Source organism: Vulpes vulpes, chromosome 5 (genome assembly GCF_048418805.1).
Source record: "Vulpes vulpes isolate BD-2025 chromosome 5, VulVul3, whole genome shotgun sequence".
NCBI classification, from domain to species: Eukaryota; Metazoa; Chordata; class Mammalia; order Carnivora; family Canidae; genus Vulpes; species Vulpes vulpes.
This window is the reverse complement of record NC_132784.1, coordinates 26,182,130-26,203,173: the sequence shown is the minus strand read 5'-3', so window position 1 is coordinate 26,203,173 and position 21,044 is coordinate 26,182,130. Positions and strand designations below refer to the sequence as shown.

The following is a 21,044-nucleotide window of genomic DNA, read 5'->3' as shown; positions in this document are numbered from 1 at the left end:
GTTAATTTGAATTTAGCAGACATTTTAAATATAGGTTTCTCTTACAGAGACAAAAGTTGCAATTTAAAGCTCTTTGGTGGTCTAAAAACAGCTTAATTCTGTAGTAGCATGGTAATAAGTACTAATCCAGCTTATACAGTGATTGTAGTATGTCATGTTTGTGAAAGATTGCACAACCGCTTTCTCTGGTTTTTATGTTAATTTAAAAATATTAAACATAAAACCTTATAACATCTTCATGCTGAGATAAACTGTTCAATTTAACTTGTGCTCAAGCAGCAGCTGTCAGGAATTATCTTGTTCCTAGTGGTTTTTGCTATCACCTTGTGCCCTTTCCTGTCAGAGACACAGTGTGGGATGATAAGGCTCACCTTGTTAGGATTTATTGCTTAAATAATACCTGAGGCAAGATGAACATTGGAAGCCTAGGGGTTAGCTGCTGATTGAGTGATGTCATTCACTGCATTAACTTTTTTTTTTTTTTTTAATTGTTGAAAAGGGGCAAAGTAAAAATTGCCTGCGAATCTTACCTGCATTCCTTTCGTGGGCATATTCATGACTACTTTTTGGGTGCCACTGACTTAAATATTTCTGGAACTTCTTCTTGTCCAATTTAACTACTATTTTATAATTGAAAAAGTAAAGAGGAAATGTTTTCCTAATGATGGAGGTAATTTCTATAATTTAGAAATTGTGAGGGCTATTTCAAGATCAGTTATAAAAATAAAATGATTTTCCTGTTAATGATTGAACAAACTGAAGGAAGTGTTGGTCTGGGCAGTCCCAAATGGTTAATATTATGAAGATCATTGTCATTTCACTTCTGAATATATTACATTATTTCATTTAGGGGGTTTTATTTGGAAGGCTCAACTTTGGATCTGAATCTCTTAATTATGGATCAGCTAGTAGGTAGAGTAAGGAGAGGAGGTGTATGGTAGGAGTATAGTGAAGGACTCTTCTTGGTTAAACATTTGCTACAGATGGTCCATCCTGAGGATAACTTTCATGTAGGAAATTAACAATTGGATTATGACTAGAAATACATATATAATGGGTTTATTTTTTATGGAATGTATTTTTCCCTTCTACTTACTGCCATTTAATGCATATTTCCTCAAATTTGTAATTTTGTAAATGTGTAACAAAACAAAAATTTGAAGACTAGGCCAGTGAGTTACAATATACCATTCATCTAGATTAATTGACTAGATTAACATTTTATACATTTTGTATCTCTATGCAAATATATACATAGGAATATTTATTGTTATTAGTAGCCTTTTAACTGAACCATGTAAGAATTGGTCGTAGACATGGTGACATTTCACATGTAAATAATTTAGTGTGTCTCCTAAGAATAAGTAGATTCTCAAAAATGACCGTAATAAAATTATTACATTAAGAAATTTAATTGATAAAAATTTACAGTCTTTAACTGAGTCCATATGCAGAGTTTCCCTATTGTCCTCATAATGTCATTTATAACTGTCTTGTCCCAGTCAAGAATCAAATATTGCATTTTGTTTTGGTGTCCATTTTCCTTTAATCTTTTCTTTATGCCACTATCATTTCTGGAAATCAAGCCCTGTTATTTTGTAGATTTTTTATCTGATTGTCTCCTCATGACCAAATTCAGATCAGGCATTTTTTGGCAGGAATACTACACTGGTTATTTGTATCTTTGTCAGTGTATCACACTGGGAAATACATATCATTTGTCCTATTATTGTTCATATTAAGTTTGATGACTTGGGTAAATTGATGTCTACCAAATTTGCCCATTAAGGTACTATTTTTTTCTTTGTAGTTAATAAGTAATATGGGGGCTGCATTTAATGAATTTTTTGGCCTTGTGTGTAAAAAACCTTGCTCAGGTCTCATGATTAAGAATGAGTCATTGCTTACAATAGTATTGTATGGAGGGAGAGTAGGGGTATTACTCAATAATTAGACCCACAAGTCATCATCCATTTTCTTTTAAGGAAAATATTGATTGATTGAGATTAATATTTTATTATTCTCTCTACTAAGGATCAGATTTGTAAATAAGCGAATATCTTCATATTGCAGAATTTTCCATCTCTGCAGTTTTAGAAAGGCTTATACTTGATTGTGGTGGTGGGAATATTTTTGGACAAAATAGGGCAATTTTTTTCATCACAGTTTTTCTGTTTGCTTTAGTTGAGTACAAATAGACAATTAAAAAATAAATACATCTCCTTTGTAAGATTTTTTACTTCAAAGCATTAAACCATGACATTAATATAGCAGTATGGGCTTAAAGAGAGATCACTGCCTTTTGGTCTTATGTACCTATTTTAGTCCATGAAGAAGACACTAGAATTCCTATTTATGATATATGCACTTATCATGTAATCCTTCTTCTTATGTGAAAGGCTAGTGCTGCAGATCATATAAACACCTGAAGTTAGCCATTTGGCTTGTCAGCAAGGGAGAATTTATAGTAGTTGTAATCATGGTAATAACAAGTATAATATTTTGTATTTATTAAGTACAGAAAAAAGCATTTGCAGCGTAAGTAGCCCACAACCAATTCATATCCATGGTATAATGAAAAGTACGTCAGGCCTAGAAGACCAGGAGTTTCTGCTTTGCTACTCTCTACCAATGTGATTCCAGGGGGAAAATAAACACAAAAACTCTTAACCTTCTTGATCCTCATTTTTTAGAATGGGAATTAAAACTGTAAGGGTCAAATGATGCTACATTATGTTATAAAGGTGGCATTACATCAAAATTGTGCCATTGAAATGTCTTCAGCTATTCAGAGACTGTAATTTGTCCCTCTTTTGTGTCCATATGTGGTATACCTCATTAGGGAAACATTTCCAGGTTGTCCTAGATAGTTATTACTCCTTTCTTGTTTGTTCCTCTTAATTCCTTGCTAATGTCACTGTTGCAGGCAGCATTTATCGTGGTGGGCTCTCTTGTTTCATCTTTTCTGTTCTTCCTGTTAGACTCTGGCACACAGTAGGCATTTGGTAAATGTTTGTGGAGTGAATGAGTAAATATACAGTTTCATTTATAAACATGGTGGGTAAGCTTTCAGGTTCCTTTTTTTCACAAAGAGAAGGAATAGCTTTCTTCCTTTTTTAATGTTTATGTTTTATATAAGGAGTTTTATAGTTGACACGTCTGATGCCATTAACAGTCCAGTAATGGAGGATAAAATATTTTTTAAAAAACACGAAATATTGCAGGATGGTTAAAATAAAGGGGTGGGGGGAAGGAGAGGGACAGTGAAGAAAACATGCCAAGAAAAAAAGGCCACACTTGATAAGTCTATTGCATAAATCAAAAGGGTTTATGTCATAACATGAACATGTGCCATTCCTGCTCATATATTGAATTTCAGTAGTTGGTTGCATAAAGAAGTAAAGTGTAATGAAACTGGCAAGCAAAGTATTCCCCAGTCAGCCTTATCTTTGTTCCATTTGTCCTTCACAGATAGAGCTTTTCTTGCCTTTTTCAATAAAATCCATCCGGCTTTTTTTCTTTTTCTTTTTTTTCTTTTTTTTTTTTTTTTTTTTGCATCTCCCAGTAACTGAGCTGAGAAGACCAATGAGATTCATGGCTTTTATAGTTCTTAGCAGCTGCTTTTTAAGAGATCAAAACTTAGAATGCTGCTACATGGTATTAAGGCATAACTATTGATGTGTCCCTATAGGGGATATGTTTTTCTTGGGGTAGGAAGAGGGAAAAGGGGAGAAAGGTGAAGGATGACCACTTCACGCATGCTTGGGTCAGTAAACTTTAATTTCCTTGTTTCCTAGGATCCTCTTTTCAAGCTCAGTGCTGAACCTGACCGAACTGGCTGCCCTTCGGCCTGACCTTGGAAAATTGAAAAAGATTCTGTACTTCCATGAGAACCAATTGGTATATCCTGTCAAGAAATGTCAGGAGAGGGATTTCCAATATGGATACAACCAAATTCTCTCATGGTAGGTATAGATTATATCATTATATTTAGACCTTTGTCCCCCTTTTTTTTTTATAGTTAGCTTTTAAATCTGGAGACCTACCATACACTTATTTTAAAAACTCCTTAAGGTAGGTGTGTATGTTTAAACATACCTTACATGGTAGTAATTGCTTGTGCCTTTACTATATATCTATACAGATATATAGATATGAAAACGGCTAATCCCTTTTAAGATACATGTGTGTAACAATCTAATTATATGTTGAACAAGTTACCTATTTTCTACAACAATCAAAACAGAATCAAAATGTCGACAAGAGACCTTCTTCACCCCTTGATTCCATCATGTATTGTTTAAACAATACTTTTTAGAACAGTTAGTTTTCATTTACCAGCCACTTTCAGTATATCCAGCTGAAGTCAACATAAAAATTTACAGAGGAAGAAATAAAAATTAGAGCATATTAGAGCAAGGAGTTTTTGTCCTGTTTTTTTATTGTTTGTAAGAGGAAACTATGGAAAATGAATCTTTAGGTGGTTGTTTTTTTTTTTTTTCCCCTCATTGAGTCCTCTGAAATTGCACAGCCTTAAAATACCATGACATTTCAAAGGTGATGGTCCTTCTCTGTTGTTACTTCAACAAAGTGTATCTCTTGAAGCTTAGTTAATGAAAGAAGTTAATAACAACTCTGAAACGGCTTTGGTATTGGATCCTATTCATATAACTGCAGCAATCGAATAGAATCAGGTTGGCAGTGATTGGATACATCTTACTCACCTTTTTTAAATGTTATTTAGCAATTGGGATTGATGATGTGTTTAAACAGACTCCCAACTCTTATAAGCATATTCCATAGTTTAGTTGACATAGAAAAACAACTATATGGTAATATTTCTGTGTTTCGAGTATTTCGTAAATGTTTTCCTGCAATCATTTTTACAAGCTGCTTCAATTGTGAAGTAGCAGTGCCATCAAAATAGAGTGGAACTGCTTCACGTCAAATGTCTCATAAAAAAGCAACCGTTTTAAAATTTCATAATAAAATTAAAATACTTTATTTTATATTGAAACTGAGAAGGGAAATATGTTTTAAAAACAAAAATAAAATCATTTTGTGCTTTATCAATATGGAAAACATTTGTAATATTCTTTTGATTTCTTGAATTAGCATCATTCTTTTCCTCAGATAGTGTGTGTTTATTACCCCTGAGAAATAACTGGGGAAAAAATTAAGTCTATTTTTCCCTTTATGGGTGGCTTTAAAGTTAATGGAAGTTACACCCACTCATATCAGAGAGGAAGTGCATGAAAAGAATATTTCTGTAGACTGTCTTGGATCTTTAATTTAGCATAGACTGGGTTTTTAAGAGTATAAGTAGTTGGGTTGCATGCCCTATGAGGGCAGATATCTATAAAAAAATTTATCTCACTGCCCCTCATCTATTTTATAAAAGATTGTTTTTCCTCAAAAGGAATGAGACTATAAAAGCTCGTACATGATTTTCCAGCATTGCTCTTCTCAAGAGGGTAAACTGATAGACAAGCTCTGGGAGAAAGAAGTAGACTCAATCATTGGTTGGACTCTTAATGAGAAAAAAAAAATGGTTTGCAGTTGTCCAGAGGACAAATAAGAGTGTCAGAAGGCAGTCCTGTTTCAGATTCTCTTTGAAAAGTATGAGTCTTGCTTCCTCAAATGTTTCTTTAGTTTTCTTGCTGACTTCTGCTTTTGTTGGCACTGTCGGATTTCTTTCCTGACCGAGTGGCAGTTAAGGACCTCAGAGGTGACTGGCATAAGCACTCACCTTAAATAGAGGTTTCACTAACCCTCTGACTTATGAACACATGTCGTAACTGTATATTATGACCTGTGGGTCGCTATTACAATATGTGACATATGGTGAAAACAGACTAGCTGTAAAACATCCTTCAACTTTTGGTATATTATTATATTGGCTTCCTTATTGCTTGGTGTTGTGTCAGCACTTCTGTGACATTCTTTTGTATTATCCATGCTGTTCTCACCCCTACCCCCAAATTTCCACTAGGTTGCAACTAAAAAAAAAAAATACTTGTAGGGAAAAACAGTTTTGCAGGGGAGGCATAAAGGTGGCAATTCAACATTCCTTTGTAGGTTTTTCATTCTGCTGTGTATTAATAATAGGAACTTTGGCTGCCCTCAGTAAACGGAGGGTTTGCTATGATATTCCTATTCTGTAAGCTCTGCCTGTTAATTTGTGTTTTATAGGTTTATGGACTTTTGTGTCTTTTTATGGACTTTTCTTGATTTGTCACTTTCAAGGTGAAATCAAACTAACTGCTATTTGGGCTTATGTACCTTCTCATTAAAACATTTGTGTGCATTTTACTGAAATCCAGTGACAGTGAGACTGACATGGAATCATTGCTTAAAGCAAAGAGGACCATGTTAAAAAGTCAAAGCAGTTATTTATTAAGTCAGGTTTTTTTTACTCATAAAGGGAACATGCTACATATTCAGGTTTTATCCGGCTTGCCCATAGTTATCATTTGTGTTCATTGTTCTTCAACAAAATGTTCTAGGCAGTTCTGAACAATGCTGACATATTTATGACACCTAAAATTTGTTTTCACATTTCCTTATAACAATGTATTTTGGATTATTTGTATTTAAAAAATAGTAAGGGGAGGAACACAATCTTTCCATCAAAAGTAATGGATAATATATTTATTTTGTTTAATTTTAAGGGCCCATGGTGTTGTGGCCCCTCTTCTTAGACTACCCCGAATATATTCTAATCGTAAAATAACTTATTTGTAGAGATCCCATATAATCTGTATAGTTCCAGAACTTTAAAAAACCTAATGATTTCTTGAAGAAACGATTAAACAAGAAATAGACTTTAACCACACGTTGAAAGGTATGCTCTTATGTGAAATAGCTTTATCTGAACTACTCTCCTTGAAGGTACTGAAAAGTATGGCATGTGTTCTGTTGTCAACAGTATGGCGTAAAACGATATGTGTCACTGACATAGAAATCCGATGTGGGCATTTGGGCCACAAAGGAAAAGTTCCTGTTGTACTTACTGTTGTTGATAATATAGAAAATCCTGACACTGCAAAAAAAATAAACTTTGCTTGAAGCCTCATAAGAACCCAATAAATCATTTAATTTTTCTCTTGCCTTTCCTCCCTGATGCCAGCAATCTAACCTACCATGATGGAATGGGAATGAAACTAACTTATCTATTAGAAGCGATGTAGTAAATACTGATGGGAAGTGTAGAGTTCTTTGCAAACCCAAGTACAGTATAAACTCTGATTAACACAGAGGTTTTAGGCTTATAAAAGATAACTGTGAATGACTGTGGGTTCATCGTTTGCATTTATCCCTTCCCTTTACAGCCTGGTGGCTGACGTGGTGGTATTCAACTCGATTTTTAACATGGAGTCATTTCTCACCTCTATTGGAAAATTTATGAAGCTGATTCCTGATCACAGACCCAAGGATCTGGAAAGCATCATCAGACCTAAGTGCCAAGTTATTTACTTTCCCATCAGGTTTCCTGATGTGAGCAGGTCGGTATGTTTGACTCCATTTTCAATATTGTGTCATAAATTATTCCCCAAATGTATAGAAATTTGTGGCATTCTTGCCAATTATAACTTTTCAGCATGAGCATGGTTAATTAGAGAATCGAGTTCTGTTTCAACATGCTGTGATTTACAAACATTTTAAATGGTCCTGTGTCCAACCAATCACTGAACGTTTAGTTCTAATATTGAGTTCATCCTTTGTTTTCTGTTATTTATTGGTTTCCTCAAGCAAGCTGCGTTGGCTTTTTTGACACTTCCTGTTTTGTTTCTTTATTTGTTGTTTTGTTACAGAAGTCATTGTCAAGCATATTTCTCAACCTTTGTATTCAGCTTATGCTCATGGGTTTATATGTATATAGCAACCACTCTAAGTAAATCAATGTTAAATTTCACTGCTTGGGTTACTTTCATTTCCCATGCTATTTTCTTCTATTTTTTTCCCTTCTTCCATTTCTTTTATTCATATTATCTTAATTAAGAGTAGGTCTTCCACATTAGGTTGCAAATACACTTAATTGCCATTTCTCTTCCTCTGTTACTAAGGACATTTTTTATTACCCTTGTTGCTGGGCCCACCCTGAATTAGCAGTGGATGATGTGGCTCAAAGGGAACATTCTCAAATTCCTTTTCACTTCTGATTAAACCTAGCAAAACGGTTTTTATCACCAGTAGGAATATTTCCCCCATGTGAACAGAAAGTTTACTTCAGTGGGACTCATACTAGCTGGGGATGCTGCTGTTTGTAACTCATGATGCCCTTAAAAGAAGTTCAGGGACAGCTGTTTCTTCCCCATCCCTGAAATGAAGGCAGGAAACAATTTAATGTCTATGCATGTTATGCAGGAGGTCTGAATTACTCTCTGTGTTCTAGATTTACTGAGTTCACCCAGATTTTGCTGTGGGATCAGTAGTCCTCATCAGCACTCTTAATGCTGATTTATTTGAGTGTTTTACTAGTTAATATTTCATTGAAGAAAAATCTGCCTAATACCAAATCAAGTTAGTGAGTCATAAAATTTAAGTCAGACAACCTTGCCCAATTCTTACTTTATGGAGTTCAGAACGCAGAGGCCCAGAGAAGCAAAGACTGGCTTGTACTCACACTGCTGACTATGGTCACAGACTGAATTAAAGTTTAAACTCTATGATTTTTTATTCAGTTTTCTGTTTAACTCTTCAAGCTTCCTATCACTATAGGTTATTTGTCAAAAACATTTAATCATTTATTTGCAGTTTTGACAACTCTCAGGCCAAATGAAGCTAAGATCAAGATTGGTTTCCAGTTATATATTTGTATATGTATAAATATGTATATGCATAAATAATGTGTATTTGTGCATATATATATATGTGGGATGAGACAATTTCAACTTTTGGAAAATATAATTGTTATCCTTCAGATCTATGATTAGTTAAAACACAGTTTATATTTTAGGTCATACTTTAAGATATGAACTTTATTTTGTGACATGTTTTCAAGGTTTTCATATAATATATACTCAAAATGTTCATCTTTGAGTAGGTGATTATACTACATCTTAATTATTACCACTATAGAATTCCAGATAAATACTATGTTTTAAAATTCATTTGCATCTGATATATCCTTACAACATCATATGTTTAATACACCTGTGGCAATTGAATAGTTTATTAATTTGGACTATATTACCATAAATAAATCTAGCTAAATGGAAAAAGGTTAAGAAATATTGTGGCCAAGATAACATTCATAAGCAAGGTCTTAGCCCAGAGTGTTATTTGAATTATTTTCAAATGGTAATTTGCTTTATCCAACCCAAACTCATATAGTGTAAGTAAGTGATTATTTGCATGAATGACAATCATTCTAATGCCTGCAGTCTTAAAAGAGTATTATTTTGTTGAGATGTTGAAAAATATTTAGTAATTCCAAAGGCAACATAACCAAGATGATTAAAAAAAAACTTTTAAATGCTTCTATCTTTCTCCCTATATAAATATTATTTGTTCATGGCAAAAATAAATTTAAGTAAAAACAAAGTAGAAGATGTAATTAAATTATTAATACAATATGCTATAATACAACGTGTATACTATAATGGATATTAGTCAGAGAAGGGGAAAAGCTGTATTTCAGCAAAAAATATGAGGATTTCTAAAGCTTATAACAGTTAAAATTCAGAGCATGTCGGTCACATAGGATGTCAGTAATATTGGGCTTCCTGGCAACTGCTGTTACCTATTGCCCTCCTCACTCCTCACTGCCTTGTCTTTCTCATGGACCAGAAAAATAATAGCAAGAAAGAATATCACTTTAAACTATCATTTTTTTTTTAAATTTTTATTTATTTATGATAGTCACAGAGAGAGAGAGAGAGGTAGAGACACAGGCAGAGGGAGAAGCAGGCTCCATGCACCGGGAGCCTGATGTGGGATTCGATCCCGGGTCTCCAGGATCGCGCCCTGGGCCAAAGGCAAGCGCCAAACCACTGCGCCACCCAGGGATCCCCTAAACTATCATTATATGTATTTGGGGTGCCAGGGTGGCTCAGTCAGTTAACTCTTGGTTTTGGCTTAAGTCATGATCTCAGAGTTATGAGATCAAGCCCTCCATCAGGCTCTGTACTCAGCAGGGAGTTGGCTTGAGATTCCCTCTTCAGTCCCTCTGCCCCTCCCCCTGTTTATGCTCTAAATAAATTAATAAATATCTTTTTTTTTAAACAAACTATCATGTGTATTAAACATTTGGAGATAGGAAAGCTCTTAAACACTGGAGGTGTACTTACATGCATTTGAGTCTTAACTACCACTTACTAGCTCTATGACCTATGTCAGTGTAATGACCCTGAACTTAGGTTCTTTAATATTATGATTATATTTACCTTATCACCTCATAGGCGTTGCATAGTGACTAAATGAAATAATGCATATGTGAAATGCCTGGTATATAATAGCCCCCGTAGTAAAGACAACTTCATCTTATTAATTTCCCCACTCCCACTGTTATATAACCTAGCACATTTACTGCCAGCTGAATATAAAGCACCCTCTTCCTCTCTACCCTCTCTTAATCAGCACATGAAAATGGAGAACCCTGCCAAAGGAGCAGCCTAATATAAAGAGGTTCATTTATTATCCTGTTTCTTATCCTGACTCAGTCTTTGGGCCTCACAGGAACCTACCATCCATTGATGGAGCCAACTCCTTATTTTGATTCTTTTCTTGTCCCAAGTTTGCTCCTTCCTCCTTGAGCTCAACCAACATATTTGATCATGTTACTTGCTGTCTTGCATATACTCTCTTTTTTTTCTTTGGCACTTTTCCTTTAATCTAATTAGGAGGGAAACATCCAGCTATACTTATTAGTCTACCCTGAATTCATCTGGTCCCTCTGAGCTGCCTGGCAAGCAGACCACATTTCCCATCTTCTAGATAACTAATCATGCATTTTTCTTGCTTTGTAAACTTCTGATAACAAATATTATATCTTCATTCTCAGATCATGACTGAGAAAACAGAAGCAGTCAGCAGAGAATTTCTATATGCTGCCACCGCCACATCTGCCCATCCATGTGCTTCTAGGTGCATCTTCTTTATCTTCACACCTATTAATATGGATGAACTGACTTTGCTTCCACCAGAGTCCCTCCTTCGTGCATACCTAAGGACCACTGTCCTAGCAATCTGTCCTTCTCTGTTCTGCATCATCAGTTTTCCTGTCTTTTGGATCATTACTGTCAGCATAAGAAAAATGCCATTTGTTTTACATCTTTAAAATTAAAAAGTTCTTTCTTGATTCCACTTCACCCTTCTGCTATTGCCTGTTCCTTTTCTCTCTGTTAGTAGCAAAAGCTCCTGAAAGAGTTGTTTATACTTGCTTCCATTTTTATTCCTATTGTTCCCTCTTATAGCTACTTCACTGAAACTGTTTTTGTCAAGGTTACCAATGACTTCCATGCCTCTCTAAATCCTGGAATCAATTCTCAGTGCTCATCTTCTTTAACATTTCAGCAGCATTGACACACCGTGACACATTCTTCGGTTGATTCCTAGAACGCTCAGGTTGCTACTTCTCGGGCTTGTTGCTGGTTTCTCATCATTACCCTGGCTTTGAACTTCAGACTGGCCTTTAGCACTCTTTACACTTAAAGGGTTGTTGGAGGAAGAGCCCAGGATTGAAAGGAGAAGAAAAGAGTCAGGAGGCCAAAACTGAGAGAATTACCCTCTGGAGCAAAGGGAAGAGGGTTTTAAGAAGATGAGGTCAGTAGTGAATTCAGAGGACCAAGGTTAAATAAAGTGATGACTAAAACATATCCTTGAAATTTGACAATTAAAGAGTCAGTGGTACCCCATTCTGCATTCTGTTAACTCACAGCAAAGTTTCATATGTTCTTTCTAGTAGACAGAGAAAGTTAGAATCCCAAGTTTGGATGAGATCTCTTTCCTTTCCTCTTTGTCTCTCTTTGTCTCTGTCTCTGACACACACACACACACACACACACACACACACAGATTCTGCTCCTCATTTTGTGGGTGGAAGCACTAAGGTTCAGAGAAGTTAAGTGTCTCCTGGTAACCACACAGCTAGATACAGACAGAGCAAGAACTGGAACTCATATCTCAAAATCTCCATCCTGTGCTCAGCCCACCACTTATTGTGAATGCAATTTCAGAGGTCTTGATTATCTGATTTCTCAGCTGACAGCAGATTAGCAGCATCACATTGGGGGTGCGATAAAGGCAGGCTCACTGACAGCAGTAAGAAGTGACAGCTGACTGACAGCTTGACAACAAGGGAGGAGAGAGATAAACTATTAAAAAAAAATATATGAGAAGTGAAAAAGCCTAGCAGCCTGGAGCCATTCTATGGCAGGGCAGGCAACTGTGCACGTTGAAGAACCCCTGCAGACATTTCTCCATGATTGTACAGCTTGTACATCACATGGATGGCTGTTATGTATTAAAAAAGATGAAATGATAGCCAGTAAATCCTGTGTAAGAATGGAGGGAAGTGCATAACCCATTGTTGGCAGAAATTATAAATAATAGCAAATGCAGGTAGACATCATGCCTCACTCTAGAATGTACACGAGCCATATTCACCTAAAGGAAGACAGTGAACTTCTAAACCCTTCCCATACAGTTGTAATATCTGTAAGCTCAGGTGACCAGGGAATATTTCAGTAGGCTCTCTTTTTTAGATCTTCCTGATTGGAGCCATTTTATGGACTAGATCTCCCCTTGCTGCTGGCGTATACATTAGCTCCTCTGGTACTGAAGGCATCCAGGCCTGCCAGATGATCAGTGGTCAACAAGACCTAATTTGCAATATTAATACCATGCTTTAGCCTGTTTTGACTGCTGTAACAGAATACCGTAGACTGGGTGGCTAATCAACAACAGGAGTTTATTTCTCATAGTTCTGGAGCCCGGCAAGTCCAAGATTAAGCCTCTGGCAGATTTGGTGTCTGGTGAAGTTCTGTTTTCTGTGTTTGTGCTGTGTTTTTATATGATGAAGGGAGTGAGGGAGCTCTCTGGAGTCTCTTTTATAAAGACACTAATCCCATCGATGAGGGATCCACCTTCATGATGAGATTATCTCCCAAAGGACTCACCTCCTGTTACCATCACATATGGGGGCAGGGTAGGATTTTAACATGAATTCTGAAGGACTACAAACATTCATCTTGTGGCATGCTAGAAGATAAATATGATCTCAAGACTTGTTGAGATGAGGCTCATGACTAGGAAGTCTATGCTGTGTTAGAGGGTAGAGATTAGATTGAAAATGAAGGAAATTTCACTGTATATTTATCAAGAAGGCAGATTTCACGTGGAACTCCATGGTGCTGATGGCTATGTGATATAAAGAATAAAGGAAGCAGTCCTGCAGCCAACAGAGTTAGACATTGGCTAGAGAAAGCCGGTATTTTCTTACTCTAGATCACGTAACCGCCAAACAGGCAAGGCCGAGTACAACTAGGGGATTTTAGTTGCACCAGGCCTTGGTGCAACTCTCAGTCTAATGAAATCAGAACATCAGAGGAATTTGCAACTTGCTTTCTGACAGAGTCATCTTTAGAAGGTAGAGTTAACCATAACAGCTAACCTTACTGGTTCTTATTTTAGCCCTACATTGTGCTAAGCTTGTTCTGTGTATTTTAGCATTTTATTCTTCCAACAATCCTGAAAGCTATTTTCCATTTATAGTTGAAGAAACTCAGCCATAGAGAATAGAAACAACTTTTTGCCTACGGTCATACAGATAGTAAAGGTAAAACAAGAGATCAAACATTTTTTTTATCCGATTTTAGAACCTAAATTCTTAACGGTTTTTTCTATATTGGCTGTGCCCCCCAAAGAGGTTCTGTTCCCTGGCATTTGACTCTGACCAGTGAAGAACAAATGATTTATAAAAGAGAATCAACAGAAATATTGAGTAAAGGGAGCATGTCATGGTAACGTTATGAAAGAAAGGACACAAGGCTTTAGAAAGCAGACTTTTGGGCAGCCGGGGTGGCTCAGCAGTTTAGTGCTGCCTTCAGCGCAGGGTGTGATCCTGGAGACCCGGGATCAAGTCCCACATCGGGCTCCCTGCGTGATGCCTGCTCCTCCCTCTGCCTGTGTCTCTGCCTCTCTCTCTCTCTCTCTCTGTCTCTCATGAATAAATAAATTAAAAATCTTAAAAAAAAGAAAAAGAAAGAAAGCAGACTTTTAAAAGGTTGAAGTATTTAAAAAGAGGATACCTGAAGAGGAATGAGAAATTAAAAAAAAAAATCTGATAGTAAATTGAAGATAGCCCCAAAGAAGCAGAATAGAAAAAAGAATACATTAAGAAAACAGTAATAGGCTCAGACCATTATTTTGTGTATCAGAAAAACCATTTTTTTCTACTTGTAAATATCTCTAATTTTTCCAAACTCTCTTCCCTTACAACTTAGCTTATAGCATGGCACCTGTCTTATTGGGCCGTGCCTAATCCATCACATTAGATGTTTAGGATGGAGTTGACTGTGTCAGCCTATCATCACACTTCTTCCATCTGTCTCCCCTACAGGATTTGGTGCTGAGGGACCATTCATGATTTTCATAGAGTGAGATTATCCCCACTCCCAACAAATTGGATCACATAAGAATGTATTATACAAATATAGTGGATTACAAAGTGATATTTTTATCCTTGAAAAAGATCAGTTTTCCCAAGGAATTCCATCAGGGAGCCATGAGTGGGAATGTCAAAGTAGATATCCTCTGCTTCAAGTAACATTCAGTTGGATTAAAGGTGAAGAGATAAAGGCTCAAGACTGTCAAGTCCTGATACTTGTATATATTTATCACGTTTGCGTTCTCAGTGCCATTATGTTGCAAAAGAAGCTTAAATTTCTTTATTATAGTTACACATAATTGATCAAATGTGTGTGTTTCCAGGGGAGACCATAAAAAAATCATTTATTTTTTAATGAAGGGATGAGTGGATGGTATTTCCTTAGGAGTTGAAGTTTGGACTTGGAACAAATTGAAGAATGTATACTTTAGATGGAAAAATAGGAGCTCTTTCCTGGGGTTCAGATTCCATTTAGTCATCACAGAGAATATCAAGTATCAATCTTGTGATCAATAGAGAACAATTTCATATGCTTCTGTAATCATTTCGTTATGTATTCCTATTTCCCACAATATTGGTTTGTCAGAGTTGCCTGAATGAACAGTAGTAGGTTTTACCTGTGAGTTTCCTCATTTCAGAATAGATTTTGCATCCTGGGAATCGGAATTATATAAAAAGCATCTCTGCTTTCCTCCTCTGTATTGCGTTTTTGACAGCAAAGGAGAGAGGAAAACAATGTTGGTCATTTGGAGTAATCTCAGTTATGGAAACCATAAGAATTTTTCTGCGTGTACCTCTCCACCTATGTTGCTAAAATGTGATGCTAGAACAGAGGTCTATGGACTTCACGTAACTATTTTAGAAACAAAAACGGAGAATTTTAAAAACAGTGTGAAAACTTTAAATGAAAACTCTCAGGCTGTGCAAACAAAGGCGAGGAGCCTAAGGGCTTTTTGAAGAATTCTTATTAAAAAAAAAAACACTATTTTACATTGCAAAACAGATGTGTCAGAAAACAACAGCAGATCTGTAATTTGAGAATTCGGGGATTGATAGGACAGAAGGCAGCCCCCATGGCTCCCCACAGAAAACTTTGTTTTCTGCAGTCAAGAGTTCTGCTTTTGGCGGGGTTGCCAGAAAACACCTTAATCTTCTTACCACATGTGGTCATATTTCTCAGATATTTTGAGAAAGCACTAGTTAGACATATTAATAAAATACTGCCTTTGCTGTGTGAAATAATGAAGTGGGTACTGTCTTCTTGAATATTAATCTAGGTTTGAAGTAGAAGAAGAAAAGTTTTGCTTTTACAAATTTAAACATATCCATATTTGCTAACAATTATTTTGGCTCTTCAAAATGAATGCAAAAATGTGTTTCGTTTGAATGTCATTTAAAAAAATTTTTATAGAATCACTGTACTAAAAAAAAACTTTTGATAAATCATTCCAATGTTTAACACCACTCACTTTCACGAAATCTCCTTTATATCTAATGCAAATCTTTCATGCTGTGTTATATTCTAACCATCTTCCTCTTACTATTCTTGTTAAGAAAAGAGTTTGGTTTCAGCATATATACAATTCCTTTGTGTGCCTGAAGTTACAAAGAACAAACTCTTGCTTACTCAAACTCGTATTTTTAGTGAAATTATCATTCATGTTAATGCCTAATTACTGCAATTAGATTTCTGCTCTCTTCAATTTATACAATAACAATAACCCTACCCAAAAGAAGTGCTCTAAATTCAGCAGCAGCAGCAACAAAAATTATCCTTTTATAAGATGATTTACCCCTGTTTTCAAGTATAGAGAATGTTTGGCATCATTGTACATCAGAGACTTGATGTACATTTTTTTTTTTTAAAGTTCCTCATTGTCCCGTCCAAAGTAATCTGGGAGGCAAGAAGCAAAGGCCACAGATCACAGGGCGGAGGAATAACTAAAAATTAGAGAACATGCTTAGCTAGGGACTACATCATCCATCCAAAAGGAATCATGGAGCAGGGCTGCTACAAAATGAGAATGAATATCATTCAACAAATTTAAACCATAGTTGGGGGGAATTCAGCAAAAGGCCACTTAGGATCTCTTCCCTTCGTGGGCTTAGAGGCCATTACTAAGCTTCCTATAGCGTAAGGAATGATCATCAATGTAGATCCATCCAGGCAAGAACAATTTATGTTACATACTCTGTTCATTACATGAGGGCTATGTAAATGCACGTTAGAAAGATTTCAAATAAATTACTTTGATGTTTAAAAGACCAAGCTTTGGTTATCTTCCTAAAAAGCACTCAATTCAAATCATTCCATTTGGGGTAATGCTGCATAAAAAGTGGGAGTCAGCAGGATGGTGCGCAGCAATCTAGTTTGTCTTATACCACTTACTACTACTGCTCAGCGTAGAGCAAATCACTTAACCTCCTAGAACTTCTGTGTTCCCATCTGTAAAATGGGAATCGAAATAGTTCCCACCTCTTGGATTTATTGCACCAATTCAGATAATTATTACAGTGTGCTGACTGAGCTCTGTGCCTGCAACCTAGTAATGTTTAGTAAATGGTAGTGATTTTATTTATACTCCCATCATCACCATTTTGGTTATGTTTGACAGGCTTTTTGGTTATGTTTGACACCCATTCAGCATGATTCCAACCTCAAAAGTGAGGGGGGACAAAATTTTGAAAACCCTAATAATTTTGTAAAACATCCGAGGCTCTGAAGATTGCCAGTAATTCAGACAAGGGGTAAGGACTGTATTATATCCTATCAATCCACATAACCGCAGCACATGAGAGGGCATAATTCAGCAATGCCTTGGCCAGTTACACGGGCTGTTTCCACATCTGCCTGGCACCTGTGATATGTATGCATTCCTTGTGGCGCTACAGTGTGGAATGGTGTGTGGGGTGATCGGTGCAGAAGTCATTGTAGTTGTTCAGTGTTCTTGTGAAGAGTGCTGGAGAGTGTTTTAGATAGTTTTCCACTAAAACAATAAATTATTTGGAATGTACCATTCAGCAGTAAACTCCCAGAATAATCTCTTAACACAGAATGGCTCATTCCACAGAAATTCCAGATAAAACACTTTATAGGAAATTCTTTAAAAATATGTTTCAGAGTAATCAGATACAATAAAATATGCTTAACAGTAGTTTAATCCTTTGAGATTTTTCATGCCTTGTTCACCCAACATTTATTAAAAGCTTGCTATTTGTATGGTAAATAGAAGGTATTCCAGGATATAAGGATATAGCAGACAGGGTCCTTAATCATAAGAGCTTTGTAGAAATGATAGGCATAATCAGGTGTCTTTAAGTTTAAGATAGAAAAAAGAACACAAGTGCTTTTTATGGCATTTAATCTGGGCATTAAAGACTGACTCAGCTTTGGGCATAATAATACTGGCTATCATTTATCAACTGCCTTTTCTGGGCATGCACTTTATGTATATGACTTCTAATCTTTACCAAACCCCTGCAAGCTAGGTACTATTATCCTCATTTTACAAGTGGGAAAAGTGAGGTTCAGAAGGTTAAGCTTGCCTGAAATTGTACAGCTACCAAAACTGTCTGGCTTCAATATGCTGCTTTCATTAATGCCATGTTATTTCTTACTCTGAGGAAAAGGAGACTGGGTTAGAGGATGTGCAAGCACACATTATGGAGAGAGAATAGTTACAACCAGATTTATGGCAATGAATGATCTCTGGGCCTAGAAGAGATTAATTACCTTTGACTCAAGTGGGTGAAGAGGTAGCAAGATTAGAGATGGGAATTAAGGCTGAAGAATTTGGACTTTAGCTGATAGTCATTTGGGAGCCACTGTTAGATCACAAAATGGGGAATTTGTTAATTGTTAGAGTATTGATGGGAAAGAAAACAGGATGCAGAGAAACAGGTTTTAAAAAATACCAGAGTATGTTATTGAAGACTTGAGCTAAGGAAGAGGACATACACATAAATATGCTGGTTGTAGACTTGGCAAGTTGATAGTGGCAACTTAATGGATGGAGAAATGATCTTGGATAATCTCAAAATGTTAAATGATTGACTAGGAGTGACTAGGAGAATATCTGTTAAGTGGTTGACTAGTAGTGACTAGGAGAACACCGTTCTATTGGAATTGAGAATAGATTTGCTTGTGTAAAGGTGGGGAATTCAGAGTTTTATATGTTGAACCTGAGATATTGGCAGGTCATTTAAATGGAACTGACCAGCAGGAAGTGTCCACTCTTACCCCAGTGTCATTATTTAGAACTGTGTGTGATTTGTTATATTGACCTGCATTTTTAGACATTTTGGTTGGATTTGCTCTTTCTTTTTTTTTTTTTTAAGTTAATTTATTTATTCATGAGAGGCACACAGAAAGAGAGAGAGAGAGAGAGAGAGAGGCAGAGACACAGGCAGAGGGAGAAGCAGGCTCCATGCAGGGAGCCCGATGTGGGACTTGATCCCCAGACTCCAGGATCACGCCCTGGGCCAAAGGCGGTGCTAAACTGCTGAGCCACCCAGGGATCCCCTGCTCTTTCTTTTGATGTGCTTGACAAAGCTCAAATTTATTTTTGCCAAGTAAATACAAAGTATCTGTTTCTTGTCATTTCTTCACTTGTCTTCTCCTGGTGTAGAATTTGTGAAAATATCAGATCTTTTGAACTCTTTATTTCTGGATAAGCAGGAATTTATTAAATTACTCCTTCCTTTGTCTTGTCAGAGTTCAATAACTGAATCACTTCTGTCCCTTTGGACAGGGACTCCTGAGATCAGTAGTTTATAATGAAAGGGCAACATGGTATAGTGCCTAGGAAGAGTGACTTGATATCAGGCACAGCTGTGTTTCACATCCCTTCTGCTAACCACTTGGTTGATATCGAGAAAGTTGTTTGACCTTTCACACCTCATTTTCCCCCTTCATCTGTAAAGAAGGGGGAATAATAGCAGTCTCATTGGCCTGTTGTGAAAATTAAATGAGATATGTATGTAAAGTACTTGTTAAAATGCTTAAAACATACTGAGAATTAAATAAATGGCATTTGTTATTATTGTCTTTAATTTGTATATTCATTTTCAAAATACCTTTAGTGCTTTCATTAACCTCTATGTAATTTATTTAATTTTCTATAGAGTAAGAATTTTGCCCCAAATTGTGGTCCTGTATGACTTCAGTAATTTTAGAAGCAACAGGTGTTTGCTATATGTCAATTTATAATTAAAAAAAAAAAATTTAAGTCTTGCTTGTGGGCAGCCTGGGTTGCTCAGCGGTTTAGCACCGCCTTCGGCCCGGGGTGTGATCCTGGAGACCCGGGATCGAGTCCCATGTCAGGCTCCCTGCATGGAGCCTGCTTCTCCCTCTGCCTGTGTCTCTGCCTCTCTCTCTCTCTCCCTGTGTCTCTCATGAATAAATAAATAAAATATATATATTTTAAAAAGTGTTGCTTGCTTTAGTACTGACTTATCTTTACTATATTGGACTATGTACCAAAATTCTACTTAGAAATATTGCTAAGAATATTAAAAGCAAGTACTATTCTATGTGTGTACTTTTGTCATGTATGCTGTGGGGGTTCTGTACTTTGGGCTTAATATATGGTGAATTGTAGACCTTTCTGACATCTAACAAGGTTTGTATTAAAAGGCAGCTATCTGCAGAGGTGCTTCTGGGAATGATTAGAAATCATAAGCTTTCCTTAAGTTTGGTTGTTTTTGTTCTTACTATATTTGACTCAGGGTTACCTACAAATTTATTTTTATCAATAAATATTCCTATGAAACTAGTTCTTAATTAAATAATTGTCACTTTTTGTCTTGGAAGATTCTAATTTTGTGTATCAGCACAATTAAATATGGAACTTCTAAAAATTAGCAAACATAATAGTGAGAATTCAATTTAGGAAACCTAGTTACAATTCTCTTTAATTAAAGGTAAGCTCATTAGTTGCACAAACACTTGTCCCTTCGTTCAGTCTTGCCTATTGTTCTAAGCTGAAACCTTGGTCCTTTTCTTTAGACAGACACAAAATGAGAATGGTAGAATTTCTTCTCTTATTTTCCCCTTGGCCACACACTAAGATTTATATATAATTAGTCAGCGACAAGAGAAGAAAGAACAATTTAACACCTCTTCTCTCCTGTACGTTGTATTTTTGTATATCCATGGAACTATCTCTATCATTTGAAATTCAGTGTCCAGTCCATTGCTTCCTGTTCCTATTCAGCTCTTAAGTTCATGAGTATTGACTGCTGCTCTTAATTCATTTGCATGTAGAGAACTGATTTATCTGTTTGGGATATCCATCCCACTCAAACCCAGTGCAGATCTGCTCTGTAACATATCAGCTGATAGCCTGAACAGACCCCGTGATTCTATGGAGAGAAGTAGGGTCTGTTCAAAACCACCACGTTTCATTTTTATAATACCAAAACTCATTTTATA

At 36.2% G+C, this 21,044-nt stretch overlaps 1 protein-coding gene across 41 annotated transcripts in view; it reads left to right on the top strand.

Moving 5' to 3' along the window:
• The window catches only part of GTDC1 (glycosyltransferase like domain containing 1), a 428,467-nt gene that overhangs the window by 186,228 nt on the left and 221,195 nt on the right, over positions 1-21,044 (top strand). For all 41 annotated transcript variants that reach the window (XR_012001510.1, XR_012001509.1, XR_012001508.1 and 38 more), the window contains 2 exons: positions 3,798-3,965; positions 7,332-7,505. Coding sequence is in view for 34 of the 41 variants with exons in the window: in XM_072757661.1 (XP_072613762.1) it covers positions 3,798-3,965; positions 7,332-7,505 (342 nt within the window). In the remaining 7 variants the exon portion in view is untranslated. The remainder of the gene's footprint in view (positions 1-3,797; positions 3,966-7,331; positions 7,506-21,044) is intronic.